At 43.4% G+C, this 16,956-nt stretch overlaps 1 protein-coding gene across 1 annotated transcript in view; it reads right to left on the reverse strand.

Annotated features, from left to right (window-relative positions):
- Positions 1-13,424, reverse strand: part of itga1 (integrin, alpha 1) — a 36,799-nt gene extending 23,375 nt beyond the window's left edge. The window contains exons 1-2 of the mRNA XM_084035338.1: positions 13,208-13,424; positions 705-825 (exon numbers count right to left, since the gene is read on the reverse strand). Of these exons, the coding sequence (XP_083891464.1) occupies positions 705-825; positions 13,208-13,244 (158 nt within the window). The 5' untranslated portion in view covers positions 13,245-13,424. The remainder of the gene's footprint in view (positions 1-704; positions 826-13,207) is intronic.
- Between the last annotated feature and the right edge of the window lie 3,532 nt (positions 13,425-16,956).

The raw sequence follows: 16,956 nt of genomic DNA on the forward strand, positions 1-16,956 counted from the left end.
TTGTACGCATGAACTGGGTTTTTTTGGCCCGGCCTCTACCAAAACAATCCTCAGGGAGTTTTCTGAAAAAACAATAACGAGGACCACCAGAAAAGAGTCGATATTGCTCGTTAGACAACTTCCTCTGCACGGCGTAGATGGGTTTGCATCCAAATGCAGCTCGAATATTCATTGAATTTCCAGAAGATCTTTAAAAAGAAAATATAATTAAAGAAACAGAACAGTTGGTGGCGCTATTCTCCGGTTAGGTGCCATTAAAACCAGCACAGAGGGAAGAGAATAATGTAATAAAAGGAATTTCACATGCTTCATACATCATGATTCAGGGGCTTAATCCATTTTGTTGCAATTCGCTTCCATTGCGGCAACAATTCTTTTTTTTTTATTTCCATTCCATTTGGGTTGCAAATTAAAATGCACATAAAAATAAAACTGCTGGATAGAAATGCAATTTGTGGGTCCAAACATCTGCCTGAGGTGTTTAATGTCAAAGACAGATCACCCATAAAACCCAAGACATTAAAATGGTACTACATTCATCATTTAGATACATAAGAGATGATAACTGAGTGATAGAGATCACAATTTTATTTCACTCTGTTTAAGATCGTGTTTAATCTGCATTCAATTGAGTTACGAACATGGTGTCGAACCAATCATCCGTCAGAGGAAACGGTTAAAACGACGGCGCTGATGACACTCACCACTTCCCCTCGCTGTTCTCAAACTGCTGGACGGTGTAGCCGAACATGTCGTCCAGCGGGCCGTCGAAGGACAGGCCGTTCTTCTGGTCCACGTTGAAGGTCAGCACGCAGGACAGCAGCGCTGCGGGAAGGAAGGGGTGGGCAAAGGTCACACAGAATACCAGAGACTTCCCATTGGCTACTGCACTGATCTCCGCAGAGAGTTTAGAATAAATAATCTAACGGAATCATAAATAATCCAGTCCTGAAATAAGACTGAAGTCAAACCGGATTAAACAAGTAATAGAAGAACTTCATAAATAAGATAAATAATCAACATCTTGGTCATTTTGTCACAATATTTATATAATTCTGATGAGATATACTCTACTATATGATGGATGAACTGTGAACATATCACACACACACGGAGTCATTTCGGAGGACACCAGAGGAATTTCTACCATCAGTGTGAAGCACTCTGGTCCGAGTCCAGGGACAATGGCTTCCTCTCTCACTGCGTCCGTCGCCGAGCAGACTTTATATCACAGAGGCTCGATGTATGAATCCATCCATGTCTCATTGTGCCTTCCCTACAATGACACTCTTTATACGCACCGTGCCAGAGAATTCCTCAAGTCTAATGTATTCAATTGAGGGAATGCAGAGGAGTAGACGAAAGGGACCACATACACGGAGACACAAATATAAAGCAGCTATTTGTTTGATGACGATGCTACGGAGCTAATGTGTCTGACAGAAGGAAAGGGAGAAACAGAGAGAGCTGCTATCTGGAGACCAAAGTAATTAGACTTTTTTTTTTTAGACACAAAATATGTCACTGCGTATTATACGGATTGCTATGAAATTGTCCCTGGAGGATGAATCTTAACTGCTTTTGTGATCCACTAACTTTTCCTCTGGGTTTGTGATTTGAGTGAAATATCTCAGCAACTTGATGCCCAACATGTCAGGATGGATTTTAAACACTTCGGTGGTGTTTTCTCATGTTAGCGGGACACGCTTGGTAGAATACAGGCATTGCTAACGTGTATGTGCATGAATGACTGTCAATGCAATCGGGACCGTGACGCCTCTCACCACTTTCTTCTAAACAGGACTTATAAAAACACACTGCGGCCCGTCATCATCCCGTCATGTTTCAGACTTCTCTTTTTTCCCCCCCCGTTAGGCTCTGGCAAAGACGGACGGAGAAAGAGAACCAGACGTGCAGAGTCATATACTGGAATCCCAGCCAAGAAATATTATCCCCCTGGTCTCTCCCTCGCTCATTTCTCTACTTCCTCTGTTGCCCCTCTCCATCTCTCAGAGAAGCTCCATTTCCTGTTCCTATTAACCTGATTATATAGACATCCCCTCCAATCCACAGGTGCACACCCACACACACACACACACACCCAGCTCATTTAGCTGATTTAACATGGCTTTGGGCCACGCAGGCTTTTACCATTTATCACACGCCGGCCTGTAAATTACACATGAACGTCCTCCGTCAGCCGACATTCTTTTTGTGTACAGCAATCTCCTTTTTTTTCTGTATTCGGTGTCCCCCTTGGCTCTGCCCCGGCTCAAAATCAAAACCAGCGAGTTACGCAACCGGCTATTTTTTGCGAGCCGGGCTAACATCTGCCCCTGGAAAACCAATAAGGGGACTGACTTCTCCCTTTGCGGATGGAAATGGCCTCGTGAGCCTCCGAGGTATCGGCGTATAAAGCTGTCCGTCACTGTCTGGAGGGTTCTGTGCTCTATTACACATGGTGAGCAGAGCAGGGGGAGGTTTTTACAGTCATGCTAGCAGCATGGCAGCATGTCCAGCACTTTGATCCAGACCGAAATATCACAACAACTACTGGATGGAACTGTGAGAACTTTAATTGACTTCTGTTCCGTTGCTGCCAAAACAAATTGCATGGACTATATATTAATGTTCATAAACTTAAAATCAACCCTGGTGTTTTTATTTGTATGTGGTTTCTTTCGCTCAATTACTGGACCATAATTCACTGATGAACATCATGCTATGTTGAAGACTTAAAGAGTGCGAAACAGGGTCATTTCCTCATACTTCTTTAAAAACAGACTTCTTTTTGCAACCAGAGGTGTCGCCCCCTGCTGGCTATCAAAGAATGCAAGTTAAAGGCACTTCGGCAGATAAAACACATTCCGTGTATGTCATTGTTTATCATAAGTTAAATCTCATTTTTCTTCTCACCAGAAGTTTCAAATCTAAATTGGCTGAAATATCACAGCCTTGAGACGGCAACTAGCGGCCAATATCTGTTTTCGGTCAAGCCCCATGTGGTCCCGATTGCTCTTGGCAGTCCGTCAGCCACACCAACACACAATAAAAAAACCTCGCTGCCCTCTCGGCTACAGCTCTCAAAAAACAAAGAAAAACGACTCTCATTTCAGCGTTTCTGAAATTCAATTCTGCAAGACATCAAACCAGGTATCCACTGTCAGATCTGATACAGCCAGGAGACCAGGGGATCCCAGACCAGCACCTGTTGGCCTGCGAAACATCAAACCCGCCTATTAAAATGACCCCAAATCAGCACCTGTGGGCCCCGACGCCTCGTTCAGCCGAACACACACACACGGCCGACTGGCACCTGCTCATCCGTAACACGTCCAGCCATATAATCAGCTTTAAGAGCTCAACGCAAATCAGCACCTCCAGGCAACGGAGTCGATGAGTGACCGTGAAACTCCACCTTAATCAGCCGTAGTAAGAAACAGTTGTTAAGTTAATCCAAGACAGGCACTTAAATTAAATACTCTCAAATTAAAGAAAGCAAACAGTTCACTGGGTGAAAGAACTAATGTGTTTTAATGATGGACTGATGTCCAACCCTTTAAGGGGGACAGAGCCTGAAGGGTTTTTGGGTGGGACCTGGACCTTCCTGCACCATGGGCTGGTGGTTCACAACAGACTCTACTGGCGAAGGAGAGAGACTTCATACCCTGGCATGGCCGTGGGCAGGTTATAAAACTGAAATACTTCAGGTTATAAAACTGAAATATTTCCATATTTCCCCCTTTGTTCTTTTTTCTTTATGAATGTTTTCTTCGTTCTCAGCTTCTTACTTTTCCATTACCCTCCTCTGACTGTCGATGTTTCAGCCAATTTCTTGTTTCTTTCATTTTGCACTTCAACATTATCATCCTCTGTAACCATTAAAGGATGCTTATCAACCATGAGCTGAACTTCAGGCAGATTTTAACAATTTCCTCAAATGGCGGTTTTCTCAGTTGCTGCTTATTTCTTATGTGGTGTGTGTGTGTGTGTGTGTGTGTGTGTGTGTGTGTGTGTGTGTGTGTGTGTGTGTGTGTGTGTGTGTGTGTGTGTGTGTGTGTTTGTGCCAGTGGACACAAGGGGTCATGAATGTAGGCGTGTTTATGTCTTCATATGCACGGGGGAATGTAAAAGGCCAAATTCCAAGATTTAGTGCTAATGTCTGTAGGCAGAGGACGATGAAGGCGAATAGGAGAAGCTAGAAACATGACTGTGGGTCTGCAGCTATAATAAAGGCTCTGTAAGGCTGTACAGTGTTGCTTTAACCTAAATGCTCGCTAACATGCTCAACATGACAAAGTTAACAGGCTGGAGGCCCCATTTCACAAATTCATGAATATTTGTCACGCCTAAATTTCAGATCGTAGACCTAAATCCACATATTTCTACGGGTCCCAAGTGTGGTGTTTTGTTTATTAGTTAAGAGTTTAGCAGTTGTGATGTTTGCTGTGCTTGCCATCTTATTTGAGCGTTAAGTTAACATATAATTCAGCACGAAACACAAATTACAGTTGAGACTGAAGGATAAATAGGAAGGAAAAGTATCCGATCTGATGATGCTGTTGGATAAAAAGGCAGGGGATCGCCAAAGATGTTAGATGAACATGAATGTCATCTGATCCCAAAAGTCGATCAATCAAATTCCACGAGTAAAACACTTTGACCTGCTGGAGGTAAAGGCAGTAGGTTTCATCCTCTGGGGACCATGACTGTCTGCAACAATGATGTGCTGGGGAACATGAACATTTGTTCAGAATGTCTCGTCAGCCGGTCTGTCCAATGGCTGCTGAGATATTTAAGACCTTCCCATAGAGCCACGCCATTAAAAGTCTGCTTCCTCTCCTCCACCCATTCATTCACTCACTCTCCCATCCCTCCGTCCCTCCAGAGCGTCATCCATCTCTCTACTATTTCCTCCTTCCATTCATCCTTGTCCCCACCTCCCGTTCCGCTCCTCATGCACCCTTTCATTCATTGACTGAACACGTCGGCTCGACGGTGTCGGATTCCATCTCTGAAACTTCCAGATGTATCCTCTGGAGATTTTTTTTTCTTTTTTTTTTGTTGCAGAAAACATGCGGGCTTAAAAGTGGAGACCCCACGGATGACATCATCCCCCTGGACGGTTGTCAAAGCTTTCATCCCCCTCCAAAGTCACTCGGTACACTGCACTCTCTTAACCGTATCACACACACACACACACACACACACACACACACACACACACACACACACACACGTCTGTTAATTCTGTTAAACGAAACGGTTTTAATGCACATGGAGCAGCTGGGATGGGAGGGGGGGTTCTGGGATAGATCAAACACCTCTAGAAATGAACTAAAAATACACACACCCACGGGTCAAAGGATGACCTTCCTCCTGAATCAATATGCAACGTGCAAAAATAATCACGCCACGCCTCAAATCCTACAACCTTCCTTCAACTCTTCAAACTCCCACGCTTATTTGTTTTTTCCAACGTCTGTGGAGGAAAATAGAAACCTTTAAAGAAAACAAATGTGAATCCAATGAACAGGAAGTAGTAGTTTGTTGCCAGTTATCAAACATCTATGTACCAATTTCTACATAATAATACACTAATTATGTCTCATTTGAAATAACACACTTTGTTTAATAAATAAGCTCTACAACTGTAATACACATTTACAGTACAATTATGATTAGTGTGTTCATAATAAATGATACTGAGGCTTAGCCAGACTCCTACTTAACAGACCGACAATCATTGACCCGTACTCTCCACTTTTATTGCTTAAAGTTTAATTAGCGGTAGAAGAATGCAGGGAGTGCTTCCAGCTCCATCACCTGGATCGATGCGCTTCATTTATAGGGAATTTGCTTTGTGCTCGTGTTGTTTTTCTTCATTCTGTCATGCTGATGGGGCATTTCTGGAAAATATGTTGCTTTTAAAAGAACTAATTCAGCACTTATTTGCTTTCTTTGGAAAGAAGTGAGGCCTAGCTTGGTATAAAGACTGGAAGCAGGGAGGGAGCGTTTTCTTAAATCCTTTAAAAAGGTGTTGAAATGTTTGTTTGGAGTGGATCTCGGCCGCAGATTAATCTGATTGTTAGCTGGGATGTTTTGTAAATATATCACTTGTCGAACAAAGAAAAGGATAAAAGAGGAACAATAACATGCTTCGGATTCGCAACACAGTGTTATTTGGAGAGCACACCCCGCTGTAACATGTAATCCAACATATGTATTGTATATATACATGTACAACATATGTTCTGACTGCTGATGGAGAAGGTATTCCAGTGAGCAGGTGTGAGCACACAACACACGACTGTTTCATTATCTAAGCTCACAGTCCAGCTGCACCTCGACATTCTTAAACATGCCATCATCCACTGCTCACTGCTTTCTGTCAGAAATGTGGGGAAAATAAACTGACATCTATGGGGGAAATAAATCAGCTAAAAAAATGTGGGTTTTTTTTTTGCATTTTTAGAGGTGAAAAACTCAAGCTGAAGCTCAAAGAAAGAGAAACCCCCATTTGCATGGACGTGACCTCAGAAGGGGTGAATCCGACTCCTGTCGTCACACTCCCTCGCTATGTCAAACACGCAGATGTGTTCGAGGGTCACCACTCCCCTTGATGTTTGGGTTCGCCACTGGGGTTTGTTTTTTTTCAAGGCTGCTCGAGAACAGTAAAGGAAAACATCATGAAGTTTTGTGAACATTTGATATTGGACCTTCCTACTCTTACTTGAGTATTTTCCAAAGAAAAATGTGTCTTCCTCTTGCAGGTAATAACCACAAATAGATGATTCTATAGTAACAAGTAGCAGAGAGAGTGCAGGCGAGATGGGTTGCTTGGTTATCGATTAATCCATGCCACTGTCCGTGGTGCTGAAGCAGCGGACGGACTTTTAATTGCACCTTTTTCTCAGAATCCCGTCCTCCAATCTCAAACTACACTTCTATACTTCTAAAAAAACGAACAAAAACGAGTTCCCTTCCCCAGGCTAGAAATGAATAAATCATCTTCTGCTTGTATGTGTATATATTCACGTCTTCTTTCACGATCAATCGTTTTTGTTGCAATTTCCAATATGAGTCATTAAATATGGATTATCTGATGACATGGACCTCCTATCAATATCATATATTCTTACATCTACAGAAAAAAAATTGTCTTTTTTTTCGATATTAAAGTGTTGAAGTCTAGTATAGATCCCAAATGTTAAAGTCTGATGCTCCTACATGAGTCAGAGTAGAAGAAGGATCAGTAAGTGGCAGCAGACTGTAACAGTGAAACATGACTGTTTGGGAGACGAGCATCAGGACCGGCGGTGACGCTCGTGTCGGCCTCTCGTTGGAGAGCTTAATGTGAACGTTGCCCCAGGCAGACGCCACAGCTCCACTGCTCCCTGTACGATGCCAGTTTGATGGATAGCTCAGGCCTGGGAGAGTAACAGGGGAGGGGGGGGGGGGGGGGGGGGGGGGGTGTGGATAGGCCTGGTGCACAGATGCAACACTGCTCTGGTTGCACACGCAGAAAGACATCCATCCAGGATCTAAGGCTATCAGCACTTAGCAGGTAGAGGGCATCCCGGAGGAGTACAAGTATGTGTGCACGAGTATTCCTTATGTGTTTCTCCTGGCGAGAAGTTACGGGGTGTTGGGTCGGCACACAATGGCAAAAACCAGGAAATCACTCGAGGCAGGCCTAAATCCTGTTTAACAAAAACAATATCACTTTATCGCAAACTACACCCAAAACAAAAGTTATAGCCAAGAAATAAAAGGAGTCTAAGAGTAGACATGGTTCTCCATCGGTCCAGCATGACTTTCCTCCCTCAATATCAAAGGAGGAGAACCTTATAAAACTGCGTTGCCAACCCAAACAAGTTGCATTTATCCAACACAACAACAACTTAACTATAGAGGTGGCGGATCACAAAAAGCTCCTGTGAGTCAGAGTGAATGTTTTGGGAGGCGCCGACAAATTTGGTGACAAAAAAAAAAGAAAAGACGTGGCAGAGATGACTAACCGTCTTCTCCGTTTGAAAAACAGAAGCGGCGCTTGTTGCTCTCTTTAACCTCTGCACTTTTCACTCCTTGTTTTCGCTCAAACTGTAGATAATGCAATCTCCTCCCTCCACAGATTCTCTGAAGTGGACCTCCCCCTCCGACTCCCTATCGTCTCCCTGGCGGCTCTCCTCTCCCGAAGACCTCAGTTACACTCTCCCCTTTGCCTCCTCCTCCTCCTCCTCCTCTTTGCCCCCGATGCCTCACAACAACTGTGCGGTGCCAGAGGTCACATGACCAATAAATACCTCGGCACAAAAAATCTGCAGACATGACAGTGTGGCAGCCTGAAGAAACAGACATGAACTCATATAAACATGTGATACTCTGTGTTTGCAGGAAGATGGAACTGCTTCTGATAGAAATTCATATTTGAGAACGTGATTTGATCGAACGAAGGTCTAAGTTTCTGACAAATCTTCCAATATTTCCTCGCAACTGGTTTCAGACGAGGCTCCCGAAAAAAAAAAAGGCGTAAATTGCAACAGTGAGGAAAAGATGTGACAAGTGATGGAAGCGTGAAACACACACAGAATGCCTCCGTGTGTTTACACATGTGTGAGTGTGTCTGTGTGTGGTTTGACCTTCCCTCAGGGGTTAAGACCCATGAAAGCTGAAACGACATGCAGCGTCGCACCTTCCATTATCGTTTATTTGAAGCTCTTTTCTGACAGATATCGGTTTCTTTTGCAAAGTGTGTGTACGTTGTCGGGTGAAGCCGGGGGATTATTCACCACTTTATCTCACTATCGTGTTTATTTTTGAGCTTAGGGGCCCCACTTATAGGAAGATCCCTGCTGGTGAAATACAGATTTCAGCATGTTAACTGCTCACTATTCACACATCACTATATTCTACACAGTTTTCATGAATGAGAAGACTGCTAGAAGACTTGTGCTCCTTCAGGTTTGGCACAAGCGTCACCTTGGCAACCTCCAGTTTCCTTTTTATTTCCCTCTCACTTCCTCGTCTGCAGTGACGGCAGCAGACAGAAAATAGTGATTCAACGATGACTCAGTTCTGTGGCAGAACCCAAACCGAGTGCGTTTCCCTGACGGCCCTAATACACAAATAAGAGATTATTCATTTTCAAATTATAGAAAGGGTCTGGTCGCATTAGCAAATCTGTAAACCAGTGAGTTTATGGAAAGAAAATTGTTGCATCGATAAACCAAAATGATTATTTTGGCCTGATGACAGTGTTGTTTTTAAAGATCCGTGGATAAGTGAAGTTCACAAAGACCTTGAGTGTCAAACTGCAACCAGTAAGCCTTTAATGGGTTTAGGTATCCCAGCTTTAACTGGTTTTGGGGGCAGAATTATGTAAACCTGCAAAGCTTCAAACGAGACAAGGCTAACGTCGACCGCGTCCACCTTTGTTTATCCGTCAGCAGCTGCATGATGACTCCAAGATGGCCCGACCGTGGAGAATGCATCGCTTCTGGTTTGCTTTTAGGAAGAGTGAGTGGAAGGAAGGTCTATTTATTCTTTGTCTGTGGTTTATTTTTATGTTTCATAGCACATTCAACCTGCAAGCAAGAGCTTTAATTTGCCTTTTCTCTGTTTGCCAATCACAGATCGCTGTTAAAGTGGCTTTTACATACCTAATTAACCAACTGAAGTCTAAATTTATGCAGAAATTAGGCTAAAGAGAGACAGAAGTCTGTAAAACTAAGGCTAAGTGGTTAATTTGAATACCATTAAAACCAAACACCACTGGTTGTTGGATCTCACACATCAGCTTCACCTTGAACATAGTTTCGTTGTGGCCACAGAGACAGCAGCTGCACATCTGTAGCGAGTATGAAACAGAGTCACGCGGGTGGCCTTTGTGGTTTTGCAGGCTTGAGGGTGAATCTTTGAACCTCAAACGAGGAGTTTTATGCTCTTCTGCTTTTCTTTTTTTTTGTTGTTTACCCACAGAATGAAACTTCCTGTCACTCCCGACATCAGTCGCCTCCGCCTGCACTCCAGAAGCACGAGCATGTGATGCTAAATGAAGTTAAGCATTTCAGATTAAATGGTGATCTGCCTTAAAATTAAAATAAAAATTTAGCCAAGAGTCTCAGTTCTGCAGGTGCGTTCACGGAGTCACTATCATCTACAATCTTTAGGGACTCGCTGTGTTCTTCCGGGCCGGAGGTGAGACAGGTGACCTCATCGCTGTGAGTCCGTTTATCACAGCCACAGATTATCTCACACTAACTGGAAATGTAAACCGTGAGCTAAGTGTTAGTATGCACACATTCTTATTTATAGGAAGTGTGAGAACCTCGACCACATCGCATATAGCGCTAAGCACGACCCGCCAAACATTTAAGAGATTTAAGTAAGGACGGCGTTTTGTGACTTCTTGGTAGTTTTATCATCAAGCTCGTAAAGCATATCTTCAACTGGGCAGGATGCTGCTGTGCTGCAAGAGAGCACATGATGTTCCTCTGACAGGAAACAAGAGTGTTTGTCATCGAGAGAAAACGACTTCATTCTGCTTATTTATTCTTGCTTCCTTGCTGAAGGTATAAAATGCAAAGTCCCGTTCATTTTCTGTCCAAAAGGCCGTGCCTATCCGTCCCAGAGAGAGTGTTTTAGTTGAAGAGGGTGACAGACGGGTTCATCATGCAGCCATCGAGACAATAAACCCAATGTTCACTGGCTTCAGATAATAGTTACACTTAAGTCATCACATAAAAATAAGGATGCTATAATAAAACCTATTAAAGATGCACAATAAACTCACGTCACAGTCGGATGGTGATTACATACCAGTCCAGTGAATCTGCCTGCAGACCGTTTATGATTCACATGATAACCAGAGGAGGAGGAGGAGACATATTGCTAATGACGGAGATGGCCGAGTTCACTGCTCAGACTCATAAATTTAACTCGGGAGAAGACTTACATGCCTTGACCTTACAGCCCTTCAATGAATTAACCGTCGACTACGGTCGTGGAACGCAGCGCACGAGCTCCTGAAAATACACAAATTGCCAAATCTGAGATGTGAGAAACTGCAGGAGTTCCTTGAAGGAATGTTGAGGAATCTAAATCAGTTAGCGTTCAACAAACCGCTCCTCTCATCGTCGGCCTCATCTTTGCAGCAGACGTTAGCCAGAATATAGACACCGTGTTCCCTCGATGTGAGGACAAGCCGTCTGAATCTGCAGCGTTAAAGAACTCCAAGATGTCTAAAGGCTGTGTGTCAAACCAGACAAACCAACATCTCATCGTGTGTGAACGCGTATCAGTTCATTAATAAGACAGAAAAGGTCATAGGTCATGTTTTTAGTCATATGACAGTAAACCAAATATCTTTGGGTTTGGGAATTAATGTCTAATATCATCTTGGGTTTTACAGGAACTTGCGCTGGTTATCTTTTATGAAACCCTGACTAACATCATCCTAAATGATTCATTGATTAATCAAGCGGATTACAATAAAAACAATCCTGCTTGCAACTCTAATCGACGATAATGTTTATAAGAAATGTGTTGTTTTAGTCGTAAATCAAGCAAAGAACCAGATCAACTTTCTAAAATACAACTTTTTCTTGGAGAAAGTGTTTGATTACCATGAAGTCATTGAAATGTAAGCAAACGTGTGAAAGAAAAATGCCCATCAGAGCTCCCCAGAGAAACGAAACGCTTGTTTTATCCGACATCATCTCGGGCTCTGGGGAGATGAAATGGGCATTTTTCCCCCACACTTTTAAAAAAAACACATCATAAACTACCCAATTAATGAATAATCTCAGCAAAACAACAGATGAATGGATAACTAAAATAACTATTAGCCCTGAAGTCTCCGGCGTAGGTGTTCACGTCCTTAGTAAGCTCGGTCCCTCCGCTCTGATTGAAGCCAGATGCCCCTCTCCTCCTCCTCCTCCTCCTCCTCCTCCTCCTCCTCCAGCGCCAAACTCAAACCACCTGTAGCCCCATCTCTGTTAGGAATTTATAGAGATTAAATGCTGCCTCTACAATAACCACATGTGGGCCTCTGAGGCAGCTCTGATAGCACAACACGGGATCTCCCCCGGTCCACGGACCCACACCAGATAGCTCTCCTAGACCGGCGTCACCCAGCTGAGGTCATTCTCCGACAGCTCGTCTGACTCCGGCACCATTAGTGGACCAGAGTGCATGATGGGACATGGGAGACTAAAGTAAGTAAACCTGACTTCCATGATGTGATTGTAATGATTTAAATGTGTTCCACTAATCACACACACACACACACACACACACACACACACACACACACACACACACACACGTCTCCATGTGTCTAACTCAATTCTCTAATGAACATCACAAGCCAGCATCACATGCAAGGTAAGCCAGGAATCTGAATTAAAGAGAGAGAACTTGCACTGTTTGATTCGCTCTCTCTCTCTCTCACACACACACACACTCTCTCCCTCTCTCTCTCTCTCTCTCTCTCTCTCTCTCTCTCTCTCTCTCAGTGAGGGCTCAACTATGCCGGAACTTTCCATCATGTTTGAACAACTTGGACCCAGAAGTTAATTCGTGAGAATCCAACCCTTCTGCATATTCATCCATGATTCTTTCGAGGGTTTTATTCTTCATATAACTCCTGCTGACACAATCCCACGTGACTCATGCTTTATAAAATCATCAGTTTCTGCAGAAACATGACTTTAAAAAAATAAAATTTAAAAAAAACACCCCCGAAGTAATCCCCCAGTCAGCCCCGTCACTCCTCTGGTGCGTAAACGCTGCCATGCGCAACATCAAATTAGCGTCGCGGGATTTTACGGTAATTTTGGCTGATTGATCTCACTTATACGAGGCGACGTCGCTGTGGCCGTGCACGTAGAAACAATTAAGGCTCCGCGGTTTTCCATCAGTCGCAATAAAGAACAGCTGGGCGCCTTAAACGTATTTAAGGGGCCCGTTTTACGAGGACACTGTGGTGCCACCACCTTTTAACGGGCGCGACGCTAATGGATGCTTTTAGTCGCTCGGTGGTCAATTATGCAAGAGTGCACGATGCGAGGTGCTGCTGTCCGGCGTGTGCGCAATGGATGCGCAAAGGATGCGCAAAGGAGACCGTAACGCGGTTGGCAAAAGAAAAGGCGGCTGTCACTCATTATCTCATCGGATAGATGCATGTTTGGAGGTTATTACTCACCAACAACTGCCGCTGTGGTCAAAGTGAAATGAAGCATCCCGGCGCGCTACAGCTGTCCTGCAGTTATTCCACTTTTCCCTCCCTCTCACGCACTCGCTGCTCGGATAAACAAGAGGAGTCCAGTCGCTAAATGGCTAAAAGGAGTCCACAAGTCATCTCATGCGCTGCGGCATCCACTGTCTGACTGTCTGTCTGACGTCCCGCTCTCAAAGTGACTCTCAGGATGAGCTGCGTTGCTTTGCGCGTCTCCTCTCTGCTGAGCAGACGCAGGGAGGAGGAGAATGAGGAGGGGGGAGGGAGGCGGGAGGCGGGGTGGGAGCGTTGTGAGGAGTTCACCCATGCACAGGACCTCAGAAGCTGCTGGCTCTGCCAGGCCATGGGAAAATCTTACCAGTCAAGTAGCAGCAGCGCGGTGATGTCTGGAGACCGGAATACAAGCTGACAGCCATGAAACAGCTGGAGCAGAACACAGACACTCACCCCGGTGTTATATTCTATGTATTAGAGCAGCATTAAAGGCATGTTGTGATTGTATCAGGGAGTTAGTGAGGGGTAAAACACATGGTTGAAATCGTAACACTTTAACGTGACTATATAAGAGCTGTAGCCTCCACATTGTTGGTCTTTCCTCTCTCATAATCACATTAATAAAAGTATTTTCCCAGAGAGTCCACTCTCATTTACCAGCTGGGGTTTTGTGTTGAAAGGGTCACTATTCTGCATTAGACATAAATCACCACAAGTTTAAAGATGTTCCTCATCTGCCAGCTGATCATTTAAGTACCATATAAGGATATGCACAATTTATACTATTGCAACTATTTATGATGTCATAGAAGATGAATATCCCATTGGTTTGGTTATACTTATATAAATACAGTTTATTTAATAGCCTTGTTTAACAGACACCAAAACTTAAAACAACAATTTAAAACATGAAAATCAGAGCTTTCAGGGGGAAAGAAGCAAACGAGTGATGCATTTTGTGTCCATAACTCAGTCGCTCACGATTTATATCATAACAAAGACGTGCAGGATTATAAATTGTCTTATAAGTGCTGCCAATTCCAGAGTTCCACAGCTGGAGAGGAGAGAATAATCCCAGTCAGATTATTACAGGATTATTATAGGAAGGTGCAAAGGGAGGAGGGGGCAGATCTCCCTAATTACAAACAGTGTTATCCGACAGAGTAACTGTGTCCGGGCAGCGTTTTCACAGTCCTTTTCCATCACCCTTTAATAGAGCTGTAAAATTATCTAAAGCCCGGCGATTTCGCACTCGTTTATGGAAATAGTTCACAAGTAGAACATATAAATCCTCTGATGACAGGTTTACAACACATCAAACTACAGGAGGCAGTAAAAAAAACACCACTCTTAGTGTGATGATGCGGTTTCTTGCAATTACCTCCAACATCCACCGGTATTTGCGAGTATTTCCCTCCCAAATAGTATAATCAATAGATGAAACTTGCTAAATCTACCGTTTCTACCAATCATAACTCTTTATCTAGGGAGAAAGAATACGTGTATCTCTTTAAATAGGGTGCTGGATGTATTCTACATGATTCTGTTTATATTACATGTGATGTCACCTGTGACCATGTGACTTCCTTGCTATCTGCACACATGCTGACTCATGCTTTTTCATTAGGTCATCCTGAGCCACCAGTGTGTACATGATGGGATGTTTAGTCGGTGCTGCTTCGTGCCACGTATGCAGTTAATAAAAAATAAAAAAAGGTTTTCTGTGCCTTCGAAACGCTGCTACAAATCACTGTTGAGAAATAAATCAGTTCATTAGGGTTTGGTTTAGGTTTAGGCACAGAAACGACTTCCCTCGTTAAAGGAAAGATGGTGGTTTGGGTTAAAAAGGGGACCTCATGCGTCATGGTTACAATAATAAATTGTAATCATGCTTTTAAAAAGAAAAACCGACCTCGCCTGTTTGTTGGAAACGAGGAAGGAACATGTTAGACGTCCATGTTTGGTTGGCCTATGTATTAGTTACTCAGAGGGCTTTTCTAAAACAATGGTTGGAAGAAAAATAATTAAAAACATTTTTAAAAAGCTAAAGAACAATTTGCAGATTTGACTTTTTTTGCCCATGAAATAATCACCTTATATCCACTGGTTTAAACTTTAAATATGCTGCAACACCCTAGCGATTACTCAGCAACCACCATCTACAAACTACAGAGATGTAGCTTTTTAAATGTCTTGTTACGTAACAGTACGCCCACTCAAACAAGCCTGTATCCGGTGTAAATATCATGTTGTATACATTAAAGTATCCCAAACACGCAGATCATTCCATCAGTATGAATGAGCCATTTACTATCCATGCAGTATATCCTGTCCTGCCTCACAGAGAGACAACACGTCTGCATCAGACGGGGTCTCAGGAACTCCCTGTTACGGGAGTCCTTCCTGTCTTCATGCATATCTGCCTGAGACGCAGGAAGAATGATTAGTTCATGCATTTCCTCACTATAACATACCCTTCCCCACCCATCTCCCCCTTTCCTCATCCTCCCGACACACCTCGGGCCCACTCGCATGCCTTTTCTCCCTCGTGATAATGTATAGAGTCTCTGCGTTTTCACGGTTTCCTCCTCTTCCTTTCATCCTGACATACTATATTCCTCTATTAGCCATGGAAGTCTATTGTAATGTGTTTTCTGCCCCTTTAACCGCCTGTATGCATGCAGACAGGAAGGGAGCATTAGGGGGCGTACAGGACACGAGGCTCTCCGGCTCCCGAATGAATCAAAAAAGGCATCTTCATTCAATTTCACATTCTTTGAACCGATGCTCTGATAAACGTTCTCCGATCGCGGTGGCGTTCCTGAGCCGCATTATGTGCTGTAATCAAGACAAACTGTGCATCCCAGACTCAGCAAATCCCCTTAAGTGAAGGAAATTAGCTCGGTGCATATAGTCTGCCGCACGATATTTACTTGCAGTCCATCATTGGGTCATGCTAAAGTGGAGCGGTAGATAATAACAACCCCCCCTCCCTCCAGCGAAGGCTATTAACAGTGAGCATCTAAGGAATCTGTAATGTACACAAGAGGACGGTGCTTGTGTGTAAAGGTAGATGACAGCTCACAGTAAACATACTCTGTATGGTATTCTCTGTTTCTCATTCCATCCCTGGAAATCTGAGACTATATTCGTCACAAATTAACCCTTAACTCCAGCGATTTCCTCACAAGAGAGGACCGAAGATTTGCCAATATTATGACATCATCATGAATTGGCAGCTGTTTGCAAAAAAAAAAACATAAGCACTAAAATGTGATGTGTTTACAGCTTGTTCTGCTGCGCCCCTCAACTGTCCTACAGCATCTATTAATGCAGCTTTAAGAAAATTATAAATAAGTAAAAAATCTGGCAAAAACAGGACGCTTCATAACCCTGCATCCCATATTTCCTCTACGTTTCATTAGACCCTTCCTGTCTGGTGAAGTCTGGTGTTCAACTTTAACAAGGCCAGTTTTGTAAAAGGAGGATTTCTGCTATAAATCCTTACTTTGCGAGCTCAGGCTGAGATAACCTCTGACATCATCATCAACCTCGGGCAGTTTGGTTTTCACGGACTCCTCCAGAGGAGCAGATTCCAAAATTAAGGTTGTTTGCTAAATGTATAAATGATAAATGTATTTTTATCTACTGAGGATTCGGCTGTTAGAATAAAGGAAATTAGTGGACAATCATAATAGAAATTTAAAGGGGAAGTTTCTTCA

The sequence above is a fragment of the Eutrigla gurnardus genome (assembly GCF_963514095.1).
Source record: "Eutrigla gurnardus genome assembly, chromosome: 19".
Lineage (NCBI taxonomy): Eukaryota > Metazoa > Chordata > Actinopteri > Perciformes > Triglidae > Eutrigla > Eutrigla gurnardus.